The 24,717-nt window shown below is 54.4% G+C and overlaps 13 protein-coding genes across 15 annotated transcripts; 4 read left to right on the top strand and 9 right to left on the bottom strand.

Annotated features, from left to right (window-relative positions):
* The first annotated feature begins 23 nt into the window (after positions 1-23).
* On the top strand, positions 24-1,710 carry LOC9648700 (purple acid phosphatase 18). Its single transcript, XM_024660211.1, has 5 exons — positions 24-188; positions 257-566; positions 623-999; positions 1,053-1,241; positions 1,304-1,710. Exons 1-5 carry the CDS (start codon positions 45-47, stop codon positions 1,580-1,582), a joined length of 1,299 nt encoding a protein of 432 aa, XP_024515979.1. The 5' UTR covers positions 24-44; the 3' UTR covers positions 1,583-1,710.
* Positions 1,483-2,859, bottom strand: LOC9648697 (stromal cell-derived factor 2-like protein). 2 transcript variants are annotated; one of them, XM_024660215.1, is made up of 7 exons: positions 2,587-2,859; positions 2,395-2,535; positions 2,202-2,342; positions 2,104-2,153; positions 1,911-2,043; positions 1,769-1,860; positions 1,483-1,596 (listed from the first exon to the last, which is right to left on the bottom strand). In XM_024660215.1, exons 1-6 carry the CDS (start codon positions 2,683-2,685, stop codon positions 1,780-1,782), a joined length of 645 nt encoding a protein of 214 aa, XP_024515983.1. In that variant the 5' UTR covers positions 2,686-2,859; the 3' UTR covers positions 1,483-1,596; positions 1,769-1,779. The 2 variants fall into 2 exon arrangements, with proteins under 2 accessions (XP_024515983.1, XP_002986355.1); XM_002986309.2 differs by lacking the exon at positions 1,483-1,596 and having other exon boundaries at positions 1,671-1,860.
* Positions 2,860-2,938: 79 nt separating this feature from the next.
* On the bottom strand, positions 2,939-3,469 carry LOC112340943 (non-specific lipid-transfer protein 1-like). Its single transcript, XM_024660217.1, has one exon. It carries the CDS (start codon positions 3,311-3,313, stop codon positions 3,005-3,007), a length of 309 nt encoding a protein of 102 aa, XP_024515985.1. The 5' UTR covers positions 3,314-3,469; the 3' UTR covers positions 2,939-3,004.
* Positions 3,343-6,458, bottom strand: LOC9649225 (fatty acid amide hydrolase). 2 transcript variants are annotated; one of them, XM_024660209.1, is made up of 21 exons: positions 6,289-6,458; positions 6,124-6,233; positions 6,006-6,066; positions 5,765-5,955; positions 5,581-5,710; positions 5,457-5,534; positions 5,257-5,404; positions 5,094-5,206; positions 4,975-5,050; positions 4,843-4,914; positions 4,741-4,792; positions 4,623-4,691; positions 4,486-4,569; positions 4,333-4,436; positions 4,189-4,278; positions 4,071-4,139; positions 3,955-4,019; positions 3,831-3,892; positions 3,681-3,776; positions 3,573-3,627; positions 3,343-3,500 (listed from the first exon to the last, which is right to left on the bottom strand). In XM_024660209.1, the coding sequence occupies exons 1-20, from the start codon at positions 6,365-6,367 to the stop codon at positions 3,574-3,576; spliced, it is 1,803 nt and encodes a 600-aa protein (XP_024515977.1). In that variant the 5' UTR covers positions 6,368-6,458; the 3' UTR covers positions 3,343-3,500; position 3,573. The 2 variants fall into 2 exon arrangements, with proteins under 2 accessions (XP_024515977.1, XP_024515976.1); XM_024660208.1 differs by lacking the exon at positions 3,343-3,500 and having other exon boundaries at positions 3,502-3,627.
* Positions 6,459-6,562: 104 nt separating this feature from the next.
* On the bottom strand, positions 6,563-8,252 carry LOC112340941. Its single transcript, XM_024660212.1, has 3 exons — positions 7,944-8,252; positions 6,803-7,894; positions 6,563-6,746 (listed from the first exon to the last, which is right to left on the bottom strand). The coding sequence occupies exons 1-3, from the start codon at positions 8,052-8,054 to the stop codon at positions 6,684-6,686; spliced, it is 1,266 nt and encodes a 421-aa protein (XP_024515980.1). The 5' UTR covers positions 8,055-8,252; the 3' UTR covers positions 6,563-6,683.
* A 66-nt stretch (positions 8,253-8,318) lies between these two features.
* On the bottom strand, positions 8,319-8,801 carry LOC112340464. The gene is made up of 2 exons (XM_024660232.1): positions 8,685-8,801; positions 8,319-8,549 (listed from the first exon to the last, which is right to left on the bottom strand). The coding sequence occupies exons 1-2, from the start codon at positions 8,799-8,801 to the stop codon at positions 8,319-8,321; spliced, it is 348 nt and encodes a 115-aa protein (XP_024516000.1).
* LOC9649226 lies at positions 8,486-10,296 on the bottom strand. Its single transcript, XM_024660213.1, has 8 exons — positions 9,944-10,296; positions 9,840-9,895; positions 9,612-9,771; positions 9,467-9,547; positions 9,305-9,396; positions 9,157-9,252; positions 9,028-9,096; positions 8,486-8,972 (listed from the first exon to the last, which is right to left on the bottom strand). The coding sequence occupies exons 1-8, from the start codon at positions 10,238-10,240 to the stop codon at positions 8,834-8,836; spliced, it is 990 nt and encodes a 329-aa protein (XP_024515981.1). The 5' UTR covers positions 10,241-10,296; the 3' UTR covers positions 8,486-8,833.
* A 258-nt stretch (positions 10,297-10,554) lies between these two features.
* Positions 10,555-14,924, top strand: LOC9649227 (ABC transporter B family member 4). Its single transcript, XM_024660206.1, has 12 exons — positions 10,555-10,722; positions 10,770-10,824; positions 10,886-11,061; positions 11,109-11,330; positions 11,383-11,621; positions 11,676-12,201; positions 12,251-12,524; positions 12,587-13,208; positions 13,267-13,495; positions 13,550-13,816; positions 13,881-14,144; positions 14,194-14,924. Exons 1-12 carry the CDS (start codon positions 10,588-10,590, stop codon positions 14,842-14,844), a joined length of 3,660 nt encoding a protein of 1,219 aa, XP_024515974.1. The 5' UTR covers positions 10,555-10,587; the 3' UTR covers positions 14,845-14,924.
* Positions 14,152-16,795, bottom strand: LOC9648698 (U-box domain-containing protein 11). Its single transcript, XM_024660210.1, has 2 exons — positions 15,950-16,795; positions 14,152-15,890 (listed from the first exon to the last, which is right to left on the bottom strand). Exons 1-2 carry the CDS (start codon positions 16,600-16,602, stop codon positions 14,870-14,872), a joined length of 1,674 nt encoding a protein of 557 aa, XP_024515978.1. The 5' UTR covers positions 16,603-16,795; the 3' UTR covers positions 14,152-14,869.
* A 175-nt stretch (positions 16,796-16,970) lies between these two features.
* LOC112340950 (NFATC2-interacting protein-like) lies at positions 16,971-18,619 on the bottom strand. Its single transcript, XM_024660233.1, has 5 exons — positions 18,547-18,619; positions 18,268-18,490; positions 18,038-18,212; positions 17,693-17,977; positions 16,971-17,639 (listed from the first exon to the last, which is right to left on the bottom strand). Exons 1-5 carry the CDS (start codon positions 18,617-18,619, stop codon positions 17,475-17,477), a joined length of 921 nt encoding a protein of 306 aa, XP_024516001.1. The 3' UTR covers positions 16,971-17,474.
* Positions 18,603-21,396, bottom strand: LOC9649228 (pentatricopeptide repeat-containing protein At4g13650). The gene has a single exon (XM_024660207.1). It carries the CDS (start codon positions 20,880-20,882, stop codon positions 18,630-18,632), a length of 2,253 nt encoding a protein of 750 aa, XP_024515975.1. The 5' UTR covers positions 20,883-21,396; the 3' UTR covers positions 18,603-18,629.
* A 141-nt stretch (positions 21,397-21,537) lies between these two features.
* Positions 21,538-22,825, top strand: LOC9649229 (cationic peroxidase 1). Its single transcript, XM_002986234.2, has 4 exons — positions 21,538-21,845; positions 21,894-22,085; positions 22,132-22,297; positions 22,361-22,825. Exons 1-4 carry the CDS (start codon positions 21,633-21,635, stop codon positions 22,768-22,770), a joined length of 981 nt encoding a protein of 326 aa, XP_002986280.1. The 5' UTR covers positions 21,538-21,632; the 3' UTR covers positions 22,771-22,825.
* A 423-nt stretch (positions 22,826-23,248) lies between these two features.
* Positions 23,249-24,438, top strand: LOC112340942. Its single transcript, XM_024660214.1, has 2 exons — positions 23,249-23,651; positions 23,719-24,438. Exons 1-2 carry the CDS (start codon positions 23,316-23,318, stop codon positions 24,268-24,270), a joined length of 888 nt encoding a protein of 295 aa, XP_024515982.1. The 5' UTR covers positions 23,249-23,315; the 3' UTR covers positions 24,271-24,438.
* Positions 24,439-24,717: the final 279 nt, after the last annotated feature.

Raw genomic sequence — 24,717 nt, forward strand, 5'->3', positions numbered from 1 at the left:
GAAATTTGTCAGTGGCATGTCGAGGCCCACTTAAAGTCGGTCAAATGCGAGGGAGATCAACCCTAGGCATGGATGCGCCTGCGGCGCTGCTGGCGGTCCTTGTGGTGTGGTGGGCGGCCGCGGGAGCAGCCGGGCAGTGGGCGTGGCTCGGCCGCAAGCAGCTGCTGCTCCAGGCGTCCCCTGAGCAGGTGAGAGTCGCTCGCAACATATATAGAGAGAGTTGTAGTGCTCACAGACAGCGCGGGGGCGTATCCAGGTTCACGTGTCTCTAGCCGGCCTCAAGCACATCCGAGTGACATGGATCACGGCAGCCGGCTCCAACCTCCCGGCCAAGGTCGACTACGGCACCGCCCCAAACACTTACACCGCATCCGCAACTGCGGATGGCTCCTCCTCCTACTTTTACATGCTCTACCGATCGGGGACCATCCACAATGCTGTCATCGGTCCCCTCGAGGACGACACGCGCTACTTCTATCGAGTTGCTGGAGCTGGAGGCCGCGAGCTGAGTTTCAAGACACCGCCCAAGCTCGGGCCTGAGGTGCCAGTCACGTTTGCGGTCGTCGGTGGGTAACACACGCTTGTCCGTCCCAAGCCAGCTCCACATTTTGTGCTTTTTTAGGTGACCTGGGGCAGACGCGGTGGAGCGAATCCACTCTTGCCCACATCCAGCAGTGCAGTTACGATGTGCTCCTGTTTGCGGGCGACCTTTCGTATGCCGACTACTACCAGCCGCTGTGGGATTCGTTTGGCAGGCTCGTGGAACCAGCGGCAAGCTCGCGACCGTGGATGGTGACCCAGGGAAACCACGACGTGGAGCGGATTCCCTTGCTTGCCCGGCCCTACAAGGCTTACAATTCCCGCTGGTCCATGCCTCACAGCGAAAGCGACTCGCCCTCCAACCTCTTTTACTCGTTTGATGTTGCTAGCGTTCACGTTGTCATGCTCGGCTCGTATGCGGCCTACGACCAGCGGTCGGAGCAGTATGCGTGGCTCCAAGTTAAGTGCTTTCATTCGTCGGGTGGACTAATTGTGCAGGTAAACGGTGACAGGAAGATTTGAACAAGGTGGACAGGAGCAAAACGCCTTGGCTTATTGCCGTTGTTCATGCACCATGGTATAACTCCAACGCCAAGCACCGGGGAGATGGAGATGGGATGATGCATGCACTGGAGCCCATGCTGCGCGAGGCCAAAGTTGACATTGTTTTCGCGGGGCACGTTCACGCTTACGAGCGAACGGTTCGGATTCTTGCCATTGGTCATGTAATTGTAATCCCGATGTGCTATACATATTTCTGCAGGCTCGTGTCTACAGCGGCCAGCTCGACGAGTGCGGAATCATGCACATCACAATCGGAGACGGCGGAAACCGCGAAGGACTGGCCCGACGATTCAGGGATCCACAGCCGGAATGGTCCATCTTTCGGGAGGCAAGCTTCGGCCACGGGGAGCTGCAGGTGGTAAACGCAACGCATGCGCACTGGTCCTGGCATCGAAACGACGATGACGAGGCGGTGGTGGCCGATAAAATCACCATCACCAGCGTCACTGCGTGCACCACCCCCTCCCGCTCCTCGTGAATGTATGTATAAGCCTATTGTCATGCCAAGATACAATGTGAGCGTTGTTACTCCTAGACAAGCATTCCTGGGCTGGGCTCAAAAGTGCTTGAGAAAAAAGTTGCTCATTCAAGGCTTCTTATCACCAATTATAATCTGCTCATCATAGCCCGCGCTAGTAAAGCACACTCCCCTCTGGATACTTACCCGAGTGACGGTCACTTTGTTCGCCTGGGGAGATAAATTCCTTCCGCAGCCAGCCAGACGTTGTCAGCGCTCTTCTTTTGGACACCACACACCTGTAACACAGACTTAAAAACGACACAAGACGGAGAATTCTTCATGTTACCTCCAACTGTCCCGCAACTATTCTGGTGTACTTGTTGTCGTGGCTACTGTGAAGGTAGCCACCCGTGTCCATGTGATACAACCGGACCTTGAGATCTTTGGTCCAGGTCTTTTCCTTGCCCTCAATCTCCAATCTAGAAACAAGCGGGGACAAGGTTTTTTAGTAGAGCGGTTGACATAGATACAGGTTGTACCTCCAGGTATCTCCCGTGTCACTCACATCTGGACTGCCGAATGCGCTCACCTGCAGACATGGCACAGCTGAGGCAGGGGATAGAAAAAGCAGAGTCACCTCGAGGTTCCCAGTGAGGGGCGACTGATGCAGATGGCTGTGGAGCCATCTTCTCGTTCTCATGTGCTGAAGGCGCACAATGGACCCCTCAGCAACGCCGTCTCCTTGCTGGGCTTCACTTTGGGGCCCGGGCTTGACAATCTGGGAGGGGACGAACAAGTTAGAAGAGTAGCGGGCATGCACACTCCCTTACCCAGTAGCTATTACCATCGTTGACGTGGGGAAAGGCAGTCACAGACTGCTGGCCACTGCCAGAACCATAGGGAACCTCGTGTGAGTGCAGCCTGAACTTGGTGCTCGCATGCTGCAGCTTGATCACACTGCCGTACGTCACCTGAGCTTTGTTTCTTTAAGGCTGGTCTAGACACACAGGAGCGCTACTTACTAGTTGGCTGCTTGGCGGGGCACCGGCATCCACATCCGAGCGGGCGTCGCTGGTGAGCCACAGAAAGGCGAGCAAGGCCGACAACCAGGCAGCTCCCATGGCCACGCACGCCCACGCCACAAGGCGGCCGCGTTTGCGAGCAGCTGCTGGGAGATTTGGGCGGCGCCTCACCACCTCAGCAGCGGCAGCAGCGGCAGCAGCAGCTCCTCCCCCTTGGCCGGCGCGCTTCGACTGCCGCAGTGTAGACGCCAGCGCTGCGCCACAACCTTATACTTAGGGCAGTCAGTCACGTTGTGCAGGCCACTCACAGCCAGCCACGTGGAGACGAGGCCAATGAGGATGCGCCAGCTCATCCACAAGGTATCTTAAAACATTGATTGTTAATATATGGGAACATACAAGAGCATTGCAGGTGAAATCAGGAGCAGTCGGCGGCGGCGGAGATGTTGCAGTTCGCCGGGATGTTTCTGGCGGCAGTCATGTTGAGGCCTGGCACCGTGGACGTTTGATTCACGAGGCACTGGCACATCTCAAGCTTGGACACGCTTTTCATGGCGGTGCAACAGGCAACCGAGGGTGGCGGTGGATTGCCTCCCACCGCCGCCGAGAGGCAAGGAAACATTGCCTGCTGCGCAGCGCTGCAATCCACAGCGGCCGCTACAAGTCCGACATGGAGCAGCAGTGAGGCAAGCAAAGCTACAACAACCAGGATGCGCGCTCCGCCCATGCCAACGCTGCTGAGAGAAGCAAGCAACCAACCAAAAGCACGATGTTCCTCAAGAGCTCGTCCGCGCTCGCCCTTATAACGAGAGAGAGGCGCAGGGAGAAATAAGTGAGAGCGCCCAGAGGCAGTGCAATGAACTTCTCCTACTGCCACACCTTCCTGAAACCAGACCCGTGAGTTTACAGACCTCCTGCAGGAAAGCACGCCACTCCCATTAATATGAGGTCGCCATCTAAGACTTGATTTAATCTGGCAATCACACCTTACAACATGTCGTAGAAGACAGCCGGCTTTCTCCTCGCTTTGGCGCACAGCTCCTAATACCGAAAACCTGCTTACTTGGTAGCTTTGTTTGTAAGGGACACATTACCTCAATTGCAAAAGCGATACGGAGCAACGTTGCTTCTTGCCATGGCTTGCCAATGAGTTGCAGCCCAACCGGAAGGCCCTGCTTGTCGTGGCCAACCTGAACATTATGACCGTGATGAGAGAGAGAGAGAATGCAAGTAAAACAACCTACTGGTACGGAAACAGCAGGAAGTCCCAAAAAGTTGGCTGAAACTATGAACCTCATAAGATCAGCTGCAGAAACGGAACACAATCCATCAAATGTTGGAGGCTCTCAAAAGGCTAACTTAACTGACCGTGTGTTGCGAGGTCTGTTTCCCCGGTGCTGATCGCGTCTGGCGGTATAAAAGGAGCAGTAACCCTGTAAAAATGGGTGAGGGATTCACTCCAATCCAGACCATGGGCATCTCACCCTGTCGTAGGAGTGACGATCACATCAACTGTCCTGAAAATTTCCATGTGGTAGAACATCAGCCGTCTCCTGACAATCCAAGCGTGGTCAGTACCATGATCTAATCTCGTAGACAAACCGCAGGCGCTGTGCTGAAACATAGAGGCTCGACTGGAACTGCTTAAACAACGCGATAATCACTCGGGTTTCATGGCAGGTACTTTTCCTCCTGCAGCCATAAATCCGTTCGAGCAGGCAGACTGAAAATTAACAAGCTGTGTACCCGTATTTGTAGATTGAATTCAAGCATGTGCATATTTCAGAACCTGTAGTCACAAGATGGCCGTTTCGCAGCTCCTCAAGCTCCGGTATTGCGATCTCATTGATCTGAACAAGAAAAGACTCAGCACACTGACGGCCTGGTAGATGCTTATACGCGAGAAGAGTATCTCTCACAGAATCGGTCGACAGCCATCCTACAGATGGTTGCTACTTCAGGAGGAGATACATCGGTGAACCACTGCACATTCGTAAACGTAAGTCACTAGAAATCTAATCACACAGAAGACTTACATCGGTATAGATTCCGAGTTTTAGTTGCTGGAAGCTTGTATGATTGAATAGCGGCAAACATGGAGGAGGCTGAAAACCTTGTGAAAACAATGCTCTATCCGCTGATATAGCTACTTACTGGTTTTGAATAAACAACGTCAGATGGACCGCTCCCTATCATGGCTGAATACCTGGATGTCACGAACCATAACTCATGAATAAAGAGCTTCAAGAAACTTACACGATCAATGCATCCTCTACATTAGCTGCGATAGGCCCAACCGCTTCTAGAGTCCATCCAACCGGCACAAGCCTTACAGAGTTTTGCAGATGACGGAGGTCAAGATCGCTTTTCTCTTTTTCATTTTCTTACCCAGAGAGAGTTATACGTCCAAAAGTGCACTTCAAACCCACCAGTCCGCACAATCCCGAAGGTATTCTTATGGACCCTGCAACAAAACTCTAGTGAACCGAATGCTTGATGCTACATACCTCCAGCATCAGTTCCCAGTGATGCCGGACATAAACCAGACGCAACTACGGCAGCTGAGCCTGACGAAGAACCTCCAGCATATCTCGTAGTATCATAAGGATTCCTTGCAGTTCTGTTATTCCCAGAGAGAATTGAAAATGGTCAGCTGAAAAGGATTCTCACCCTGAATATGGATTATTTCCGGTGGTTCCCATTCCGAGCTCATGCATGTTTGTTTTTCCTGCAAATATAACTCCACACTCCCGCAGTCTTGCAACACAGGCTGCATCAGTCTTCACCTCTCTGTACTTATGGAGCCATTGTGTTCCTCCTGTAGAGATAGTTCACCGAACTCGTGTAATGGAAACACAAAACCTGCATACCTCTGCTCTCGTGCGGAAGGCAGTCTATGTCATCTTTTACGACGATCAGGACGCCATCCAGCATTGATAGAGGAGAACCTGCCCCAAGTAGAGGGTAAAAACATAGACAAACTAGTGCTCCAACCTGAGGCAAAACGTTCCGCGGATGCTGCTGCTTGTTTACGTATGTCGGACGCGTCGAAGGATATCATGTAAGCCATTGGAGGACTCAGCCTTTCAGAATCTTCTACAGCTTGAATAAAGCGCTCGGCTACCTAATTATCGAGATCTTCACGCCTTGCACGATAGCATCCTGTGACAAAACCTACCTCCATCGGAGTTGTTCTTCCCGATCGATATGCTCCTGCATAATCCCTTATACACCAGAACTTGAAAGGATATCCGTCGCCAAGACGCTGGCTCCTCGAGATGTAAGACGGAAGGCACTCGATGGCCGCGTCGACACGAGAAATCGCTCCTAAATCTGAGGCGAGAACCTTCGTTGCAGGTTCTCCGATTGCTGGTAGCAAACAGTTTCACGAGTCAAAGCAATGCGAGATTTTCACTCACTCTCGTCTGGGTATTCGGGCAGGAACATTGGGGAATCTGGAATTGCAGTGTCGCAAAGCATCTAGAGACGGGAGGAGCTGGTTTGTTATTGTAGCGGAGGAGAAGAAGCAAAACCTACCTGAGGCAAGCGATTGAGTCGCATGAAGTAGGCTAGTACAACCTTCCCGATCAGTTGCGACTCTACAACCCATGCAAATATCCGCAGGGGCATCCCAGACGAACGTGGAGCTGCAAAAAGAGGCACGACTTGCTTTACAACAAGGGAGAAGCAGATGGCCATCACCTCCAACGCGCAGGGGTACATATTCAATGGCTCCTTTCAAAACCTCCTCCACCGGTAGCATGCTCTTCTTGACGCCCATTGATTTGAATCAAGCGAACAGGTCGCCACACCGAGCCCAAGCTATAGCTACAAAATGCCACAAAACGAACAAACGAAACGAGCTAGGGCAGAACGGAGCACGCGCATCATCGACTAAAGGCAAGTCCACGAAACGCATCAACCAGCCAGGATGAGCAGCGCATATTCGCGAATGGTGACAGATTGAAACAATAAATGACACTTAATGACCGACCGCATTCATATTCTTCGGATATTCGCTTCTTCTTCGGATCATGAAGACGATGATCTCATGAAAAAACACACCTACGTCTACTTTACCTCCGATCAGTCGCTCGCTAGTGTGCACAGTTGTTCTTGCTGACATTCGGAGACAGAGGCGTCACGCTCAGCTTTTCCATCTGGAAGCGACAAAACGGGGTGAGAATCCGGTTTGTGAAACCGAGCAGCGCCTTACCTTTTTCTTCCCGTAGAGTTCCTTTTGAAATTTCTTTAGCTGTCTCAAGCTGAATCGTTCGAATCCCAGAGGCAGATTTTCCTTGTCCACTTTCGCTTTTGACTTGGGTGAAGTAGCCGAGGATTCCTCAAGGGTGACAGTTGATAACGCATAAGACAGCTGCTCCACCGCTGCCGGATCTTGGTTAAGCTGACACTCGCCAACAAGAGACATATCGTCCATCAAAAGTTCTGGGCCGCACCACTTATCCTCCTCTGACCCATCAGATTGGAATACTTCCTCGGCCGTTGGCAGCTGACCTTGAGGGGCGTGACTAAGAAGATGATGCAGCGAGTCATCAGACATGGACATCTCCGTTTCGGCTACGTCCCCGTCCATGGACGAGACAAGTTCAAGCTCAGCTCCAGCGAAAGACGAGGCGTCCACAGCCTGTGGCCCGTTGTTAAGATGATTGTCGCAGGGCTGTGGCGGGTTTTCACGCTGCTGCACCTCGGCACAGGTGACTGTCTTCTCCTCGGGAATGTCCGCCAAGACGATCCCCTCCTCCTCGGCACAGGTGTCTTTCTTCTCCTCGACAATGTCCGGCAAGGCGATCCCCTCCTCGGCACAGATATCTTTCTTCTCTTCGGGAATGTCCGGCAGGACGATCCTCTCCTCGGCACAGATGTCTTTCTTCTCCTTTGGAATGCCCGATGCACGCGGCAAGACGATCCCCGCAGCCAGCTCCTCCTTGGCACCGGTGCCCTCAGTCGCCCCCTGAGCGTCAGACAGATCCAGCTGCACCACCTCAGCACCAGCCGCATTCGTCTCCTCAAGCGGACCAATCGCGGCAACCTTAACCTCGGAAGCTTGGGAGTGTATCACCACCTGCTCGTCATTACCTTGAACCGCTGTTTTGGATGGGAGACGTCGAGAGCTCCTCTCCTCCACGAACAGCTCCTTCCTCTCCATGACCATTTCGTCACGCTGACGCTGCTGCTTCACCTGGCTCCTGGTGACTCGGCCGGGAGTGGCCACTGGGGTGGACAAGGCAGACTTGCAAGGCGTGGGCGCCGTCACATCCGGAATCACGATTTCACATCCCCCCTTTTCCTAGAATGCCCAAGAATCAGCTGGCGATCAAGAACCAAGGAAAACTTACAGCAAGGTCGCGCAATGCCGCCGCCATGGCGACATTGGTCGTGTTGGCCGGGATCTTGTGCTGCTTGCAGAGGATTTGGAGCTGGCGCCGAGGGAGGGACTGGAAATCCATGCGCTGCCCCAGCACAAAACCTAAACCCTCGATGGACAGCCGCGGGTCGGGCTTTGTATCCCCCTGCCGCTCCAACAAGTATCCGTTGGGCTGCCTGACACGTGGCGAGCGCACAGCCGCAAGATCCGCCGATGCTACGTTAGTGTTTTTGAAAACGTTTTTATTATTACAAAGAGTTTTGGGGCGGCGAGGGAAAAATCAGAAATGGACAAGGCTGTAGACAAGAATCCACGCCAGCTGCAATTTAGCCATGCGAGATTAGGGTTAGCTCCTTGTAAGTTGACCTACCAGGAAGAGCGTGACCGATGCAAACATGCCCTCCTGGAGGAGAGCGCCGTGGCCCCCAAACTCGTCCTGGTCCACCTTGAGCAAGAAGGCGTAGTACGTGTAGACGAGCAGCGTGGACACAAGCATGAACCTTGCAATGCGAGCGAGCAGGAAGAGAGGTGAATTGCCACTCGAGAGATAACACTTACACGAGCAGCCAGACGGAGCCTACGAGTGGAATGAGACCCCACACGATTCCGCACAGCAGCCCCAGGGCTTGCCTCAGCCAATGCAGCACATCGCCTAGCTGATCCTGTTGATTGACGAGTGAGTCTTGCAAGCTCTTGTAGCGCCGGAACTTACCCTATCCCACTCCGCGTCCGGGCTCAGCAGCTTGGACACCGCCGACTCCCCGTCGTGCTGCAGCAGCGAGTGCTGCTCATCGTGTGGCTTGGATGATGCCGTGGATCTCTCCCTCATCCTCCCCCTCCCTCCAGCAACCCTAAACCCCCTCACTCGAGTTTATCCCGGCTTTCTTGCGGGAGCGCATCCTGGACGACCTGCGCCATGGTGGCGATCTTGTACGTGAAGAAGCCCACCAGCATAGGAATGAGCTGCAACTCCGCCACTCCCAACTCCGGGGCCAGCAGCCTGTACAACACCAACAAGGACACATGAGGGTACGTCGAGGTAAGGACTATCCTACTCGTTCCAGCGGTTGAAGATCATGGTGAGGATGACGGGCACCAGAAGCCTCGGCTGACCCACAGCAGCCCTGCACATGACACCATCGGGGAAAATCAGCTCTGCTCACGCGCCGATCCAGTCCTCTCACCTCGCAGCTCCTTTGACGTCTTGGCTGCCGAATGCATCCACGCTGTTCCCAAGCATTCGGACATATGCCAGGGAACCCGCCAGTCCAATCCCGTAGCTGGTTGCACACCGTCTCAGCGTCTGGCGATTACAGTCAACTAAGTCCCTACCTCAGTGCAACGGTGGGCGAGTAGGCTACGTACGCACACACTGTTCCTGCGCCGCCAATGCCCACTGTAAGCACCTGCAGGCCTGACTTGAGCTGTGGATTGCAACACGCAGTTCTAGGTGAGATTTCAAAGGTGGCCGGCGCAAGATGAACTACTACGTACCCGCTTGTATCTCTCCTTTTCTCGCTGCCTCGACGAGGCTGTCGCTGTTGCGACGGAATCCCTCTCGCTCCTCAGCGTCTCCTGCAACAATGGGAATGCCTAACAGTGAGACACAAGCTCGTACAAGACACGGAATCCGCTCAACTGAGGCCTTCCTAGCTCGGTCCCATTGCCTCCGCTCGTTACGAGTCGGGGCAAAACGCCAGCGATGACCATTGGCGGTTGCTGCTGCTCCTGCTGCTGCTGGTGACGGTGGTGGTGTTGGTGTTGTGTGGACAAGCTCCTTGGTTAAGTCAACATCTACACTGCAATAGTAGTTGGTTGCCTTGAGGTGCTTGTACACAACACTAAGCCAAGGGAAAAGTGGTGTCACCGGTTAATCTCCGCGACCCTGTTGAAGCTGATGAATCCGGAGCTTGACTCGGCTTCCTGATGAATATCAAAGTAGGAGCAACAATGTGCAATTCCTAAGCGTACCTCAGCAACAATCTCCTCGGCAGCTTGCTCTCTATCGAAGAATGGCCTCCACTCGATGTTCCAGATAAACTCGTCCTTGGTTTCCAGCGGATGGAGGCGCGGCTTCCCCCACATTCTGAGGGGCTCCAAGCTCAAGGGAGGGCCACCGTACTCGCCCGGCGCAGTGCCATTGGACCATTGGCCCCGCTGCTTCTTGAGCTTTGGGACCGGAACCCTCTCCCTGTCCACCGCAACCGAGCTCACATCGGGCACGCCCAGCCATCCGCGGCCGAGGTCGCAGCTCACGCACAAAGGCATCCCCCCGCACTCAAATATCTAAATTCGACCTAGGCACCCTTGGTTAGATGGTTGATTGGAGGAGAGGTCTTTAGCCACGTCTCCGGCACGGGAGTTCTTGTTAAATTAAAAGATCACGCTGTAGAAGTTATATGTATCATATGTGTTTCTCTTTGACCACTTTCGGATGGACGCTTTCCCTCAATTTGTGCGAAACACAACGCACGCGTGGTGCCTTTTATATCTCCTCCCGTGTCTGCTTGTAGGGCAACTCCCTGCCCGAGATGGATCATCCAAAGAAGGCGGGCGACCGTAGCGTTGCATTCTACAAGCTCTTTAGCTTCGCAGACGGCTTGGATTTGTTCCTCATGCTCCTGGGATCCTTTGGCGCCGTGGGGAACGGGATCGCAATGCCACTCATGACCATCATCTTTGGCCAACTGACAAACGCTTTCGGGGAATCGGCAGGAAACACGAGCCAAGTTGTGGACACCGTGTCTCGGGTACGTTTTCCAAGCCTTAGCGGAGCACACTCTATCGTTTTTGTCAGGTGGCGCTGCGTTTCCTTTTCCTTGGCTGTGGATCTGCTATTGCGGCTCTCCTGGGTAACTTGCTCGCTTGGACGACCTGCACTGCTCCTAACAGATGGATGGTGCGCTAATGCAGAGCTGTGCTGTTGGATGTGCACGGGAGAGCGGCAAGCAGCTCGTATCAGGAGCCTGTATCTCAAGGCCATTCTGCGGCAGGACATCCCATTCTTTGACACGGAGACCAACACAGGCGAGGTGATGAGCCGGATGTCTGGTGACACCATCCTCATCCAAGAGGCCATGGGGGAAAAGGTGGGTTTGATCTGCAACATTATGTCATGCAAATTTATGCACTTCAGGTTGGGAAGTTCATCCAGCTTAGTACAACCTTCTTGGGTGGCTTCGTCATTGCATTTGTCAAGGGCTGGCGCTTGGCACTCGTCCTGCTCTCGGTCATCCCTTTGCTCGTCGCCACTGGCGGTGCAATGGCCATTCTCACGTCCAGAATGGCAACTAGAGGACAGATGGCCTATGCCGAGGCAGGAACTCTCGTGGAGCAGATTGTCGGTGGCATCAGAACTGTGAGTACAATTCCGCCACCCTTTTCATGTCACGGGACATGTGTACGTGTAGGTTGCGTCTTTTGGTGGCGAAAAGCAGGCTGTGGGCAAGTACGACAAGGCGCTTGACAAGGCGTACCGAGCTGGAGTCCGGCAGAGTGTTGTTGCAGGAGCCGGGCTCGGAGCTCTCCTGTGTGTGGTGTTCGGCAGCTATGCATTTGCACTGTGGTATGGATCAAAGCTGATACTGCATCGAGGCTACACGGGTGGTGACGTCCTCAATGTCATCTTCGCAGTACTCACGGGCGGATCGTAAGTAGATAACAGCATTTCATACTTATGATGACATGGAATGGTGGCGTGCAGGTCCCTGGGCCAGGCTTCACCTTGTATCAGCGCGTTTGCTGCGGGAAGGGCAGCGGCATGCAAGATGTTTGAAGCCATCCACAGGAAGCCTAGTATCGATGCGTCGGACATGGGTGGCCTAACGCCCGACCGAGTGATTGGTGACATTGAGCTCCGCAGCGTGAGCTTCAGATATCCCGCGCGCCCGGAGGTAGCCGTCTTTGACAATTTCTCTCTGGCCATACCATCCGGCATAACCGCTGCTTTGGTGGGGGAGAGCGGTAGCGGCAAGTCTACTGTTGTCAGCTTGATCGAGAGGTTCTATGATCCACAGGCTGGGGCGGTCCTTTTAGACGGCATTGACGTACGCCGTCTGCAAGTCAAATGGCTGCGAGAACAAATTGGCCTCGTAAGCCAGGAGCCGGTACTCTTTGGTGCCTCTATCAAGGACAATATATCCTATGGGAAAGATGACGCCACTGACGAGGAAATCAAGCGCGCTGCCGCTCTTGCAAACGCTTCCAAGTTCATAGACAGGATGCCTCAGGTGAGAATTCAATCCGGTCATTAAGGATTGCGGTTAAGTGTTTTGGCAGGGTTACAGCACGCACGTTGGAGATCATGGAACACAGCTTTCGGGAGGCCAGAAGCAGAGGATCGCAATCGCCAGAGCTATCCTCAAGAACCCCCGCATTCTTCTCCTTGACGAAGCTACCAGTGCTCTGGATGCCGAGTCGGAGAGGGTTGTCCAGGATGCTCTGGACGGCATCATGGTGCACCGGACAACTGTCATCGTAGCCCATAGATTGTCTACCATCAAGAACGCAAACTGCATCGCTGTGGTTCAGCGAGGAAACGTGGTTGAGAAAGGTGAGTGCTCAGATTTATATCGGCCTTGGAGCTATAGTTTATATGTTACACCCGGTGACCAGGCACACACTCGGAGCTGCTACAGAAACCGGATGGCGCCTACTCCCAGCTGGTGCGCCTGCAAGAGCAACATGACGAGAGATCCAATCACAGCCTGGCCAAAGTGGACCCAGACGAGATCGTCGAGCAGAGCGGCCCTCAAAGATCTCTAAGCAGGGCTAGCAGCAGTCGCGGCTCGTTTGGGAGCAGACTTCTGAGAAGCTTTAGTGCTGCTGCAAGAGCGGCCATCGAGGAGAATGCCAATAACAAGAGCGAGGAAGAGAAACCACAAATGACGCGGGCATTTCTTCGTCTCGCAGCCTTGAACAAGCCCGAGGCGCCGCTGGCCGTTGCCGGTGGGCTAGCCGCCGCTGGACACGGTGTGCTATTTCCACTCTTTGGGCTGCTTCTGTCCAACATGATCGGGACGTTTTTCGAGACGAGCAGGCACAAGCTACGAAAGGATGTGGATTTCTGGTCGGCCATTTTCACGGCTCTGGCAGCGGCATGTTTGATTGTTGTTCCGGCACAGATCGCGTCTTTCGGGTTAATTGGCCAGCGCTTGATTCGACGCATCAGGAGGCAGTCGTTTGGTGCGGTTGTTCGCCAGGATATCGGTTGGTTCGACGATCCCAGCAACTCCAGGTGGGCTCTTTTTCTGCTAGAGTTCTCTCTATTTACGTGGCTTGCTGCATTTGCCCAGTGGAGCTATCAGTGCTCGTTTATCAACCGACGCAGCTTACGTCCGAAGCCTGGTCGGAGACTCCATGTCGTTGGCTGCTCAGAATGTTGCAACCATTGTTACCGGGTTGATAATCGCCTTCGCTGCAAACTGGACGCTGGCTCTGCTAATCCTTGCATTGGTCCCTCTACTTGCCCTTCAGGGCGCAACACAGACGAAGATGATGACTGGTTTTAGCAAGAACGCAAAGGTGAGTGTGATATAATGTGGCAGTGGTCCTTACGTCACTGTGGATTTGTGGCAGGAAACATATCAAGATGCAACCAAAGTTGCAAACGATGCTGTTAGTAGCATCCGCACAGTGGCGTCGTATTGCATGGAGCAAAAGATGGTCAGGCTTTACACGCAAAAGTGTGAAGTTACGTCCAAGAGTGGGATACGGAACGGGATGGTGAGTGGAGCTGCGCTTGGTTTTTCAAACTTCGTACTCTATGGCTCGTATGCACTCAGTTTCTGGTACGGAGCTCGTCTAGTGGAGGAAGGAAAGACGACGTTTCAGAAAGTTTTCCGGGTGGGCGACATTGCTTTTGCTTGGCCTTGACGGGCTGCTATAACCGTGCGATGCTTTGCAACAGGTGTTTTTTGCTATCACAATGAGTGCTCTGGGGGTTTCTCAGGCCGTGACATTGGCTCCTGATCTGGTCAAAGTGAAGGCCTCGGTCAGATCAATTTTTGCAACCCTCGACAGGAAGTCTAAGATTGATCCCTTCAACGCCGAAGGCAAGGCGCTGGAAGGAATGAAAGGCGACATCGAGTTCCGGCATGTGAGCTTCAGATACCCGTCACGTCCTGATGCGCAAGTGTTTCGTGACATGTGCTTCTCACTGGAAGCTGGAAAGGTACCCGAAGCGCATCTTCTTTTGTGACTTTGTTTATGTTTTCCCACAGACAATGGCCCTGGTAGGGGAAAGTGGCAGCGGGAAGTCAACTGTCATCGCTCTCTTGGAAAGATTCTACGATCCTGATAGCGGCGAGATACTCATCGACGGGATCAACATCAAAACGATGAGCCTGAGGTGGCTACGCCAACACATTGGACTGGTGAGCCAAGAACCAATTCTGTTCAGCGGCACCATACGGTCCAACATTGCGTATGCAAGAGAGGGGAGGGTGGCGGAGGAGGAAATCGAGGCCGCAGCAACGACCGCAAACGCTCACAAGTTCATCTCGGCCTTACCCGACGGCTACAACACTCAGGTTGGCGACCGCGGCATGCAGTTGTCTGGGGGACAGAAGCAGCGAGTTGCCATCGCCAGAGCCGTGGCCAAGGAGCCCAGGATTCTGCTGCTGGACGAGGCAACCAGTGCCTTGGATGCGGAATCTGAGAGCGTTGTCCAGGAGGCATTGGACAGGATCATGGTTGGCAAGACAACGATAATTGTTGCTCACCGGCTGTCAACAATTGTTGGCGTGGACGTGATCGCCGTTGTGAACAACGGGGTGATTGTGGAGCGAGGGAGCCATTCCCAGCTCATGAGCAAGCCCAATGGAGCTTATGCCTCGCTGGTGAAGCTGCATCTATCATCGCCGGCCAAGTAGCTCCTCCTTTATGTACAAAAATCTATCAGACAAGCATCGCCTTGGAGCTGGAACTGCTGCCAAAGCTCCTGTTGAGCTTACTGCTTATTGTCATCCTGCTGCTGGCGTCTAGATCCTCGGAAGGAAGCCTGGCGCGGCGCACCATCTTCTCCATATTCCTCTCCAAGCTCTGCTTCACCATCCAGTTGACGGCCCTTCGCTCCTCGCACACTGCATGCTTTGGGGCCTGGACCATCCTGGACGAAGCTGCGAGCGGGAGCGCGAGTGGTGCCGACATTGGCCTGGCATTTCGCTGGAAGCGCTCCTCCCTCAGGCAGTCGAGGATCCGTGCCGCCCTCCTCTGCGCGATGGCCGTGCCCAGCAGTGCCACCTCCAGGAGTGGAGTGACAGCACCAGCGCTCACCATGGCCTGGCGAGCAGGCCAGCTGTGGTGAGTGAGCAGCATGAGCACGTAGAGGACTCGCTCCTGGCACCGCGCGACCGTGGCGGCAGGGCCAAGATGCTTCGAATATACTTGGGAGTCCTCTTCCGAGCCGGACGAAGCCGACGCCGACGACGACGACGAAGATGACGTTTCTTCCATGGTTGCGGTGTAGGATGCGAGCGCCGTGAGGAGCTTGGCGATGGCAGCGGAGGAGGTGAGGCATTTGCGTGCCTCTTCTGAGAGCTCCGCCAGATTGCCCAGCGTGGCCAGGATCCTGTCGGCAACCAGCGGGTCGCTATCGGCGTCCGTGTTGAGGAGGTTGAGGAGGGCGTCGGCTGCACCATCCGCCACCATACGCCCAACATTTGCGGAAGAAATGGAGAGGTTGTACAAGACGCGGGTGGAATCCTTGATGATGCTGCTGCTGCTCTTGGTGCGGACGATCCGCACCAGCTGCTGGGATGCACCCGAGTGGCCTATGATGGGCTTGTTGGAATCCAGGGCTGACAGCGAGAGTAGAGCAGCTATGGCGCTCTCGACAACGTCCGCAGCCGAGGTAGCGCTGGATAGAATCCGGACCAGGATTGGCACCGCTCCGGCCTCGACGATCCACTGCTTGTTCCTGCGCACGCGCGAATCAAAAGCTTAATCTCATTGGCTGCGATCACCACCACTAGGTACCTGCTGTTTCCGATGGCGAGGTTGAGCAGCGCCAGCAGAGGCTGCTTGCAAGCGGAGACAGCGGAGATGGTTGAATCCAAGAGGTCCACCAGCGAGGGAATCACGCCCAGCTCCGCCAGCACCACCCTGTTTTCTGCGCTGTCACGGCTCATCCTCCGCATTTCTGTGGCCGCTCTCAACCGCTCGTCCTCTTTCCGCCCGCTCTTCACGCCGTCGACCAGCCACCGCAGATCCAATCTCCTCCCGAAGGATCCTCCGGGGGCCTTGATGTTGTTGGGCCCCCCATGATCTCTCGGGCTCACAACCACCTTGGCCTTGTTGTCGTCGTCGTCGTCGTCGTCATGGGCCTTGAGTCGCTCACATACCTCGGATATCGATGCTGATGCTTTGTCTTGCTCCCTCTTGTCCTCCGCCCGCTGCTGCTGCTGCTGCAGGAGAAGCTTGAGCCTGGGCTTGGCCTTGCTCTTGCTCGTGTCTTGCTCCTTGTTGGTGGCGGCGCTGCACACGCCCGCGTGTGCGACATGGCAGCGGAATGCATCCAGGAAGGAGGACAAGACGCCCGACAGCTTGCGACCGTGGCCCCTGCCGCTCTCTCTTTTCCTGGCGTCATCTTCCGCGCCCCTGATCTGAGACGAGAGCCCCAGCACCGCCATGGTGTAGCTCTCGTTGCTAGCTAGCTAGCTCTAGCAAAACAAAATGCCTACTTCATGCTACCTAGTAAATGCAAAAGGAACAACATATTTATATTCGCAAGCGATATGGCGTGACCGAGAGAAGCAGAAGAAGCCGCTTTCTTGCTGTTGCTTGCTTGCTTGCTAGTTTCGTCTGGCAGGTCACAAATACTCCTTGCCCTCCCATCGCCCTCTCGCCCTCTCGCCCTCTCGCTCTCTGTCGGCACCGGCGGGCATTTGTGAAACGCCCCTCTCTCTCTCTCTCTCCCCCCCATCCATCACCTGCCGTACTGCCGCAAAGCATGGACGCACCTCCGTTGTTAGCAAAATAAAGCAAAGTGGTGTATATGGGCATGGGATAAGCTAGACAAGGCTTTCTAGCAAGAGATGCTTGTCTGCTTTGCATTCAAGTCGTACAAGTTTACGTAGCGATTATTAGAGAGTTAGTTGCCTCCCCACCAACTTACACCAGCGAAAAACGATTCTCCTTGATTCGATTCACTTCATTCGGTACAGCAGCTTTGTCAAAAATTGGAGCTGGGGCGTTCCTTGTCCATGTCCTTTCTATGCTGTCCGTCCCTTTCGTCGTGCGCAGTGCTCCAAGTGATTCACCTTTAGTTTTGGTGCAACTATCACGACTTTGTCACCAAGCACCACGCACCAGTAGCATGCACGGGATCCACACAGGTGGAAGGAAGCGAAGGGATTTGACGATGAACGCACGAGGAATCCCAAATCCCATCCCACTAACAGAGCACCACGAAAAGTAGCCTGTGAGTGAACAAACAAGATGTTACCTCCTTTGGACACGCCTAACGTGCTGCTGATTTCCCTTTCTACCTTTTACACGTTTTTTAAGACCTGACGAACACCTCGATTGAGTCATCGTCCTCCATATCCAGGCTCTTGGGAGTGGCATTGCCTTGCAACTGTTCCCCGTCAAAACGGAACACCAAGTTCGATTTGGATGTCTTTGTAGTGCTTGCATACGCAGCAAACAGCCTCTCAAATCTGTCATCCTGGAAGCAAAAGTTACGAATGGTTACAGCAGTAAAAAAAAAAAACACCTCACCATTCCCATACGGAAGGAGTGAATCCCGCCCGACTTGTCCTGAACTTTGAGCACGATCTTGTGTTGTTGTTGTTGTTGTTGTTGCTGTCGCTGTGAGTTGTGGTCGCTGTTGTCCCGCGAGCATGATTGCCCGGACACCTCCAACATGTCCTCGTTTTCCAGATTCATGCTTCTTGGCGTTGCACTCCCCTGTACTTGCTCGCCATCGAAACAAAAGACCAAGCCCGACACGGACACCTTTGCGGCAGTGGAATATGCATCAAACAGCTTGTCGAGCCTATCATCCTGGAATACAAAAATGGATTAAGTTGCGCAAGAGAGAAAACTATTCCTGTCGCCACCCACCATTCCCATACGAATACACTGAATGCCACCGGAACTATCTTGGACTCTAACCACGATCTTGTCCGCGGCTTGCGCAGGAGTGTAAGCTTTGGCTCGCCGGTCCAGCTCGTCAATGTCCTCGCAGGCCTTTTGCGACAGGGACAGCAGCTCCGCTTGCTTGGCTCTCAGAAGCGAGCTGTAGGCAGGCATCCGTCTCGAACATGTATCCAGAAATAAACAAAATCACGAACCTGACGCCGTGGAAACTTGTGGTGGCTGTCACCTTCTTGGTCAGCTTGGGCGGCGGAGGTAACCAACTCCTATCCCACTCCCTGTCCTCCTCCTCCACTAGACGCTGCTGTTGCGTCAGCTGCTGCTGTGTCGTGGCAGGCGACGCGGTTGCCTGCCGCACCGTAAAGTTGGCTGAAGACAACCTCATGTTGTCGTGCTCGGGCTCTTCTTCTTGATCGCTGCCTGCAAACAACGCACCAAAGTGAAACGAAGAAGAGCAGGAGATGGGCGACACTCACTCTCGTCGCGGCATGCTTGCTCGCGGCGGTAATCAAACAGCGGCTCCAAATCGTCGTCCGCGCCGTCTGCCATCGCCCACAGGTTAGGGCTTTGGAGCTTTGGCGATGTTGGAGAGCAGCACATAGGGCGCCGCATTGGTGGGCTGCATCTCCACCACATGCTGCGCGGCGCTGGATCCCCTCCCCGCGTCTCCGTGCACGGCGCACGCCCCCAGCAGGCACTTCCACGCCCCAATGCCCGGCTCCACGGGCATGTTGTTCATCACCTCCTCCGCCACCTCCAGCTTCCCCGCCCGCGCCAAAACGTCCACAACACACGCGTAGTGCTCCCGGCTGGGCACTATGCCCGCCTCCACCCCGCGCGCCAGCGCCTCGACCGCATCCGCCACCAGGCCGGCATGGGTGCACGCATGCAACACCAGCGTAAGGCTCACCTCGTTGCCCGCCTCCCCCGCCAAGCCCATCTCGCCAAACAGCTCCAGCGCCTCCCGCGGCTGCCCGTGATGCGAGTAGAGCCCCATCATGGCGTTCCACGACACCACGTCCACTCGAGTCGAGCACCGCCGCCTCATGTCGTCGAACGTCCTCCTCGCCGCCTCCACGCTCCCGCACCTCCCGTACATGTCCATCAGCGCCGTCACCACCACCCTGTCGGTGTCGAAGCCGCTGGCAACGATCCGGGAGTGAGCCGCCCGCCCCGCCCGGAGGTCCTTGAGCAACGAACAAGCGGTGGCGACGCAGCTGAAGGTGAAGGCGTTGGGATGGATGCCCTGCCAGTCCATGCACCGGACGAGCTTGAGTGACTCCTCGCCTTGCTGCTGCTCCACGTAGCCGCTCATCAACACGTTCCACGACACCACACTCCGCCGCGGCATGCTGTCGAAACAGGCTCGCGCCTCGTCCAAGCTCCCGCATCGAGCATACATGTTGATGATCGAGTTCTGCAGCACGATGGAGTCATGGCCGCTGCGTCGCGCAGCGGAATGGACGGCTCTAGCAGCCGACAAGTCCCCCAGAACTGAGCACGCATTTGCAGCGGCAATCAGCGTCCCCGCATCCTGCGCTACTGATCGCTCTCGCATCTCGTCAAACAGGCCGAGTGCCTGGCTGGGGAGCCAGGCCTCCGTGTAGGCGGTGATCATCGCGTTCCACGCAACAGGATCGTTTTGGAAGCCCTTCCCGTCGCCAAAGACCTTTGCCGCTTCTTCCAGCCTTCCAAACTTGGAGTACATGTTCACCAGCGCAGTCCTCACCACCGCATCGTCTTCGAATCCGCACGACATTGCCCAGGAATGGATCTGCATGCCCTGCTCCAAGCAGACGCAAGCACCAAGAACGCTGGCCGACGTGAAAGCGTTTGGCTTCAAGCCTTGGAGATGCATCTGGTGGTAGAGATACATGGCCTCGTCAGGGTGGCCATACTCAACCCATGCCGCGATCATGGCGTTCCAAGATACTTGGTTCTTGTTGTCAGCCATGCTTGCAAACACACTCCTGGCACCCTCGATGCTCCCGCATTTCGCGTACATGTCGAGCAGCGCAGTGGCAAGCACAAGGTTAGAATCCAAGCCCAGAGCCGCCACCCGAGCATGAATATTTCTTCCGGCGTCTACAAACTCCGGAGTGGAGCACGCCCCCAGCAAGTTGATGAACGTCAACATGTCCGGACCCAGGCCCTCGAGGTCAATGCAGCGAAAGAGATCAAAGGCCTCGTCCCCGAGGTCCAGGTGTGCATATCCGGCGATCATTGCGTTCCAGGAGGCGAGGCTCCTCACTTGCATCCCATCAAACAGACTCCTGGCGTCATCGATGCGGCCGCACTTGGCATACAAGTTAACGAGCGAGTTGTGCACCACAACATCTGGAGTCATTCCACTGTCGACGATTCTCCTGTGGATCTCTTGCCCTCGCTGGAGATCGCCCACTGCGCAGTAGGCTCCCACAACGCTTGAGTAGACAAACATATCGGGCTGCACGCCCTCCTCTTGCATCCGCTCGTATAGCCTAAGTGCCATATCAAAATCCCCATTCTGGGCGAATGCTGCGATGATGATGCTCCACGAGTAGATGTCTCTGTATGCCAGCCGCTCAAAGGCATCCCTTGCGTCGCCGAGGCTACGGCACTTTCCATACATTTGGACGAGGATATCACCCAGCACCTTGTCTCTGTCCAGCCCCCTCGCTATCATGTGCGAGTGAACCTGTTTGCCCGCCCACAGCGCCCTGGAGCGCCCACATTGCCGGAGAAGCGATGCATACGTAGCCTTACCTGGGTTGTCCTCGAGCACCTCGAGATCAACATCCACCAGCCGGGAGCTCTTGGGCGGTAGAGCCATGTCATGACAGTGCAGGGATATGGGTCAAAAATGGCTTGATCGCAACTTTGAGCGGCCATTTACAATGACGTATGTGCTTGGGAAGCCTCTGATTGATTGAGCGAGAAGCGCTTAAAGGAGGCCTGGTCCACTCGCCTCTTATACTTCCCAAAATCCGATCCTCCAAACCGACTATCGAGATGCTACGAACGTTTTAGCCCCACCAAAGTAGTTGTGGTGTCGCTCAAGCTCTTCGTAACAAGAAGATGGATTTTTGACAGGTTTCACCCCTTGTTGATCTCATCCATCATTGACTGTTGGGAGTGTTCCATTTTGAAGCTCTCTCATCTTGTTTCTACTTCTCAAAGTTTAAGTTTGATGAGTGAACATTGGCAACTCGAGAATGTGTTCAGTTAAAAACTACTCAGCTCGGCGGAGAAGGTAAGCTATCACCTGTTGGGAGTGTTCCATTTTGAAGCTCTCTCATTTTGTTTCTACTTCTCAAAGTTTGAGTGAACATTGGCAACTCGAGAATGTGTTCAGTTAAAAACTACTCAGCTCGGCAGAGAAGGTAAGCTATCACCTGTTGTTGTGAACAAGGGAGAGGCTGTCGGTTGCCTGATGGTCTAGTAGTACCCAACCATAGGAGGAAAGAGAGAGCTAGCTATCTAGAGGGGGACGTTTGTGAGTTCTCGCTATAAAAGCGATGGCATATCAGTGCGTTGGGACCATCTCGGAGAAAAGCTCGAGTGTTGCGACATTTTAGAAGCCATGACTTTGGTGGGATTCGTCCTCATGTCTTACGTCTTCTTCTTCTTCTTCTTCTTGTCCGTGGGGCGATGCCAGCTTCAAACGGGCTTCTATGCGTCTTCATGCCCAAACGCTGAATCCATAGTCAAGTCGGAGGTTTCCAAAGCGACGCAGCAGGACTCGAGATTGCCGGCGTCGTTGATAAGGCTCCATTTCCATGATTGCTTTGTTCAAGTGAGTGCCACTGATCAATTCGTTGAATCAGTATTTTTTGTTCCTCAGGGGTGTGATGCATCGGTGCTGCTGGATGATACGTCGAGTTTTACCGGGGAGAAGACTGCCGGTCCAAACAACAATTCACTCCGAGGCTTCGAGGTCATCGACACGATCAAAGCGTCTCTGGAGAGCAGCTGCAAGGGAGTCGTGTCGTGCGCAGACATCCTCGCCATTGCGGCTCGTGATTCCAGTGTCATCGTAAGCGAATTTATCTCCGTATTGGGATCAATATAAGCTTTTGCAGACGGGAGGACCTTCTTGGGATGTGAGGCTGGGGCGTCGAGACAGTACCACGGCCAGCCTGAGCGGAGCTAATTCACAGATTCCATCCCCTGCTTTCACCGTTAATCAGCTCATATCCGCATTCACGGCCAAAGGCCTGTCAGCGGAGGACATGTTCACCCTCTCAGGCAAGTGCAAGCTCATTAGAGTCGCATCAGGATCTTATGGAAACGGCATCTATGGATATGCAGGGGCTCACACAATCGGGCAGGCCAAGTGCAGCAGCTTCAGCGGCCGACTGTTCAACAACAGTGGCAGCGGGCAGCCGGACCCAAGCATCAGGCCGGGATTCTTGAAGTCTCTTCAGTCGGCATGTCCTCAAGGGGGGGACGCCACCGCGCTACAGCCTCTGGACGTGGCAACCGCCACCACCTTTGACAACCAGTACTACTCCAACCTCCTCCTGGGCAGGGGCTTGCTTAACTCGGACCAGGTCCTCTCTACCACCGTCGGGACTGCCAGGAACTTTGTCAAGGCCTACAGCTCCGACCAGTCCAAGTTCTTCAGCAACTTCGCGGGATCCATGATCAACATGGGGAACATCAGCCCCCTCACCACGCCCAATGGAATCATCCGCTCAAACTGCCGGGTCCCCAGCTAGAACGTAAAGCGCATGCCGATGGTTAGAATGGAATAAATCACAGAAGACTTTGTTTTGCTGAACGTGTCCATGCGCCATTTCTCAACCACCACCTGATTAAGAAGTCTGCAGGTGGTATATCAATTTCATGTAGCAACCCTGGTAAATTTACTTTTTACATCTCTAACGAAAATATTATTTTACTTACAATTTTTGCCAACGCTGACTGACGGGTAACGTCCGAAATTGTTCTTTTTAGCCCTAATGCCACATCATCTTTTCTTTTGCCACGCATGCGCCACATTGCACAACTTAATGAATTTTAAGGGGAAACCACACGGTTAACACGTGCAAATGACATGGCATTCATCAGCACGTGTTAGCCGTGTGGCCTCTCGTGTAACGGCCACGTCAGTCATCTCAGCCGTTGCATCCAGCACACGTGGAATCGACGCACATAAACTTTCCAAGTGTCACCCTTTTTCGTAATTTCGAATCAGCCCTTCTTGGCCTACAAAGCCCTAAAGCAGTCAAACAAACGCGGGATCGCTGCTGCCCCAAGAAGAATGGCGTCCTCCGCAGCGGTGGCGGGAAATCTTGCCGCTGCGTTCGGCAGCAGCAGCAGCAGCAGCCAGGTAGTGCTTAGGAACGACGATCGATGCGCGATAGCATTCTTTGCTCGGCCCGGCAGATTGAGGGGGCTCGATTCTCTTAGAGTAGCCACTAGGACTAGAGCCACCACGGGTTGCAACGCTGGGAACCTGGTGTTTGACGCGGTGGAAAGCGCATCCTGTTCGACTCCCATTGACAGGAGTAGCTTCTGGTTGCAGCCTTTGTCCCTGTCACAGCCATGCTCGGACATGAGGACGTTAGACAAGTGGGTGCAAGATCACATAGTCGAGGTAATGTTTCTCTTTTGACGCTGTCCTGAGATGTATGCTGATAATTATATGGCGGCTGGCCTGCCAGATAGTGAAGAACATTCGGGAGGCACCATTCCTCCAGTACATATTCGATTCGAAGGGCATTAGGACGCAGAGGCGCAGGGTGCCTCCGAGTGCCTTGGAGCATACCCCGTCCGAGTGCTGGAACTACGTGAGGGAGTCTGTAACGACTGCGTCTCCGGATGGTTTAATCCTCGTCCGGAAGCTTGACGAGCAAACATCCAGACTGGTTCGCGACGCACGATCGCTGTCTGCTGCTGGCCAATGCCCCATGCAAGATAGCCTCTGCCTCCGGAGATCGCTCGACTTGACCCGGACGTGTGGACGTGACAAGGCCGCCGGCAACACCCAGTCAACAAAGGACGGCGGCGATGGCGATGGCGATGGCAGCAGCGTAGATGTGTGGGGGGTTTTGGTACAGGGAAAAGGCGACGCAGGCAGTTCGTGCTACATACTGGAGACAACTCGCGCTGTCGTCCCCGGCGGGACGTCGTGCACCAGATTTTGTCTCACAAGGGCGCAGTGCTTTGGACCGTCCCTCCAGGCGCAAATGGTATTGATGTGGCTGCAAAAATGATACGTCGCCTGTCTATAGCCAGCCCAGCCCCCCCCCCTCTGAAACAAAGCTACCCAGGAAACTGGGTGTTTGTCACAATGCCATTGATTCGCGTAAGTTACGCTTAACGAATGTGATGAGGGCACATGGGAGCATATGACTTTTAGCTGCATGGCCCATGTTCCTGCTTACGAATGCCTCTCCTACTTTTTCTTTTTTGGTTTTTGTGCATCATTCTGGATGAGGGGAGGAAATCCTCCCCAGTTCTGCAAATTCTCTTGTTGCTCTCGCGTGATGTAATCGTCCTCTAATCCTCTAATCATCTGGCGGCGTCCTTGTAACTTGTGTGACGGTTTCTCCATTCACTCGGCTGGTGGCGTCTTGTGGCCCAACCAAGCTTTCACATCAACGAGGCGAGTCCAATTTAGCAGAGGCCAGCAAGCCAGCTGGAGCTCCAAGGTGTCGGTC

This window comes from Selaginella moellendorffii, unplaced genomic scaffold (genome assembly GCF_000143415.4).
Source record: "Selaginella moellendorffii unplaced genomic scaffold, v1.0 SELMOscaffold_73, whole genome shotgun sequence".
Lineage (NCBI taxonomy): Eukaryota > Viridiplantae > Streptophyta > Lycopodiopsida > Selaginellales > Selaginellaceae > Selaginella > Selaginella moellendorffii.

Coding starts and splice junctions, on each gene's coding strand:
- LOC9648700 (XM_024660211.1), top strand. CDS start 45: ATGCGAGGGAGATCAACCCTAGGCATGGATGCGCCTGCGGCGCTGCTG. Junction 189..256: donor TCCAGGCGTCCCCTGAGCAG/GTGAGAGTCGCT, acceptor GGGCGTATCCAG/GTTCACGTGTCTCTAGCCGG. Junction 1,000..1,052: donor AGCAGTATGCGTGGCTCCAA/GTTAAGTGCTTT, acceptor AAACGGTGACAG/GAAGATTTGAACAAGGTGGA.
- LOC9648697 (XM_024660215.1), bottom strand. CDS start 2,685: ATGGGAGCTGCCTGGTTGTCGGCCTTGCTCGCCTTTCTGTGGCTCACC. Junction 2,536..2,586: donor CCCCGCCAAGCAGCCAACTA/GTAAGTAGCGCT, acceptor AACAAAGCTCAG/GTGACGTACGGCAGTGTGAT. Junction 1,861..1,910: donor TAGTTGCGGGACAGTTGGAG/GTAACATGAAGA, acceptor TCTGTGTTACAG/GTGTGTGGTGTCCAAAAGAA.
- LOC112340943 (XM_024660217.1), bottom strand. CDS start 3,313: ATGGGCGGAGCGCGCATCCTGGTTGTTGTAGCTTTGCTTGCCTCACTG.
- LOC9649225 (XM_024660209.1), bottom strand. CDS start 6,367: ATGGGCGTCAAGAAGAGCATGCTACCGGTGGAGGAGGTTTTGAAAGGA. Junction 6,067..6,123: donor GACTCAATCGCTTGCCTCAG/GTAGGTTTTGCT, acceptor TCCCGTCTCTAG/ATGCTTTGCGACACTGCAAT. Junction 3,777..3,830: donor TTCCTGCTGTTTCCGTACCA/GTAGGTTGTTTT, acceptor CATAATGTTCAG/GTTGGCCACGACAAGCAGGG.
- LOC112340941 (XM_024660212.1), bottom strand. CDS start 8,054: ATGGATTTCCAGTCCCTCCCTCGGCGCCAGCTCCAAATCCTCTGCAAG. Junction 7,895..7,943: donor CGGCATTGCGCGACCTTGCT/GTAAGTTTTCCT, acceptor TGGGCATTCTAG/GAAAAGGGGGGATGTGAAAT. Junction 6,747..6,802: donor AACTCTACGGGAAGAAAAAG/GTAAGGCGCTGC, acceptor TGTCGCTTCCAG/ATGGAAAAGCTGAGCGTGAC.
- LOC112340464 (XM_024660232.1), bottom strand. CDS start 8,801: ATGAGGGAGAGATCCACGGCATCATCCAAGCCACACGATGAGCAGCAC. Junction 8,550..8,684: donor CGGACGCGGAGTGGGATAGG/GTAAGTTCCGGC, acceptor TTCCACTCGTAG/GCTCCGTCTGGCTGCTCGTG.
- LOC9649226 (XM_024660213.1), bottom strand. CDS start 10,240: ATGCCTTTGTGCGTGAGCTGCGACCTCGGCCGCGGATGGCTGGGCGTG. Junction 9,772..9,839: donor AGGGTCGCGGAGATTAACCG/GTGACACCACTT, acceptor CTACTATTGCAG/TGTAGATGTTGACTTAACCA. Junction 9,253..9,304: donor TCGCCCACCGTTGCACTGAG/GTAGGGACTTAG, acceptor GTGTGCAACCAG/CTACGGGATTGGACTGGCGG.
- LOC9649227 (XM_024660206.1), top strand. CDS start 10,588: ATGCTCCTGGGATCCTTTGGCGCCGTGGGGAACGGGATCGCAATGCCA. Junction 10,825..10,885: donor TGCTATTGCGGCTCTCCTGG/GTAACTTGCTCG, acceptor GCGCTAATGCAG/AGCTGTGCTGTTGGATGTGC. Junction 13,209..13,266: donor GACGATCCCAGCAACTCCAG/GTGGGCTCTTTT, acceptor GCATTTGCCCAG/TGGAGCTATCAGTGCTCGTT.
- LOC9648698 (XM_024660210.1), bottom strand. CDS start 16,602: ATGGCGGTGCTGGGGCTCTCGTCTCAGATCAGGGGCGCGGAAGATGAC. Junction 15,891..15,949: donor CTCGCCATCGGAAACAGCAG/GTACCTAGTGGT, acceptor GCGCGTGCGCAG/GAACAAGCAGTGGATCGTCG.
- LOC112340950 (XM_024660233.1), bottom strand. CDS start 18,619: ATGGCAGACGGCGCGGACGACGATTTGGAGCCGCTGTTTGATTACCGC. Junction 18,491..18,546: donor GCAAGCATGCCGCGACGAGA/GTGAGTGTCGCC, acceptor CGTTGTTTGCAG/GCAGCGATCAAGAAGAAGAG. Junction 17,640..17,692: donor ACTCCTTCCGTATGGGAATG/GTGAGGTGTTTT, acceptor TTTTGCTTCCAG/GATGACAGATTTGAGAGGCT.
- LOC9649228 (XM_024660207.1), bottom strand. CDS start 20,882: ATGGCTCTACCGCCCAAGAGCTCCCGGCTGGTGGATGTTGATCTCGAG.
- LOC9649229 (XM_002986234.2), top strand. CDS start 21,633: ATGACTTTGGTGGGATTCGTCCTCATGTCTTACGTCTTCTTCTTCTTC. Junction 21,846..21,893: donor TCCATGATTGCTTTGTTCAA/GTGAGTGCCACT, acceptor TTTGTTCCTCAG/GGGTGTGATGCATCGGTGCT. Junction 22,298..22,360: donor GGACATGTTCACCCTCTCAG/GCAAGTGCAAGC, acceptor ATGGATATGCAG/GGGCTCACACAATCGGGCAG.
- LOC112340942 (XM_024660214.1), top strand. CDS start 23,316: ATGGCGTCCTCCGCAGCGGTGGCGGGAAATCTTGCCGCTGCGTTCGGC. Junction 23,652..23,718: donor TGCAAGATCACATAGTCGAG/GTAATGTTTCTC, acceptor CTGGCCTGCCAG/ATAGTGAAGAACATTCGGGA.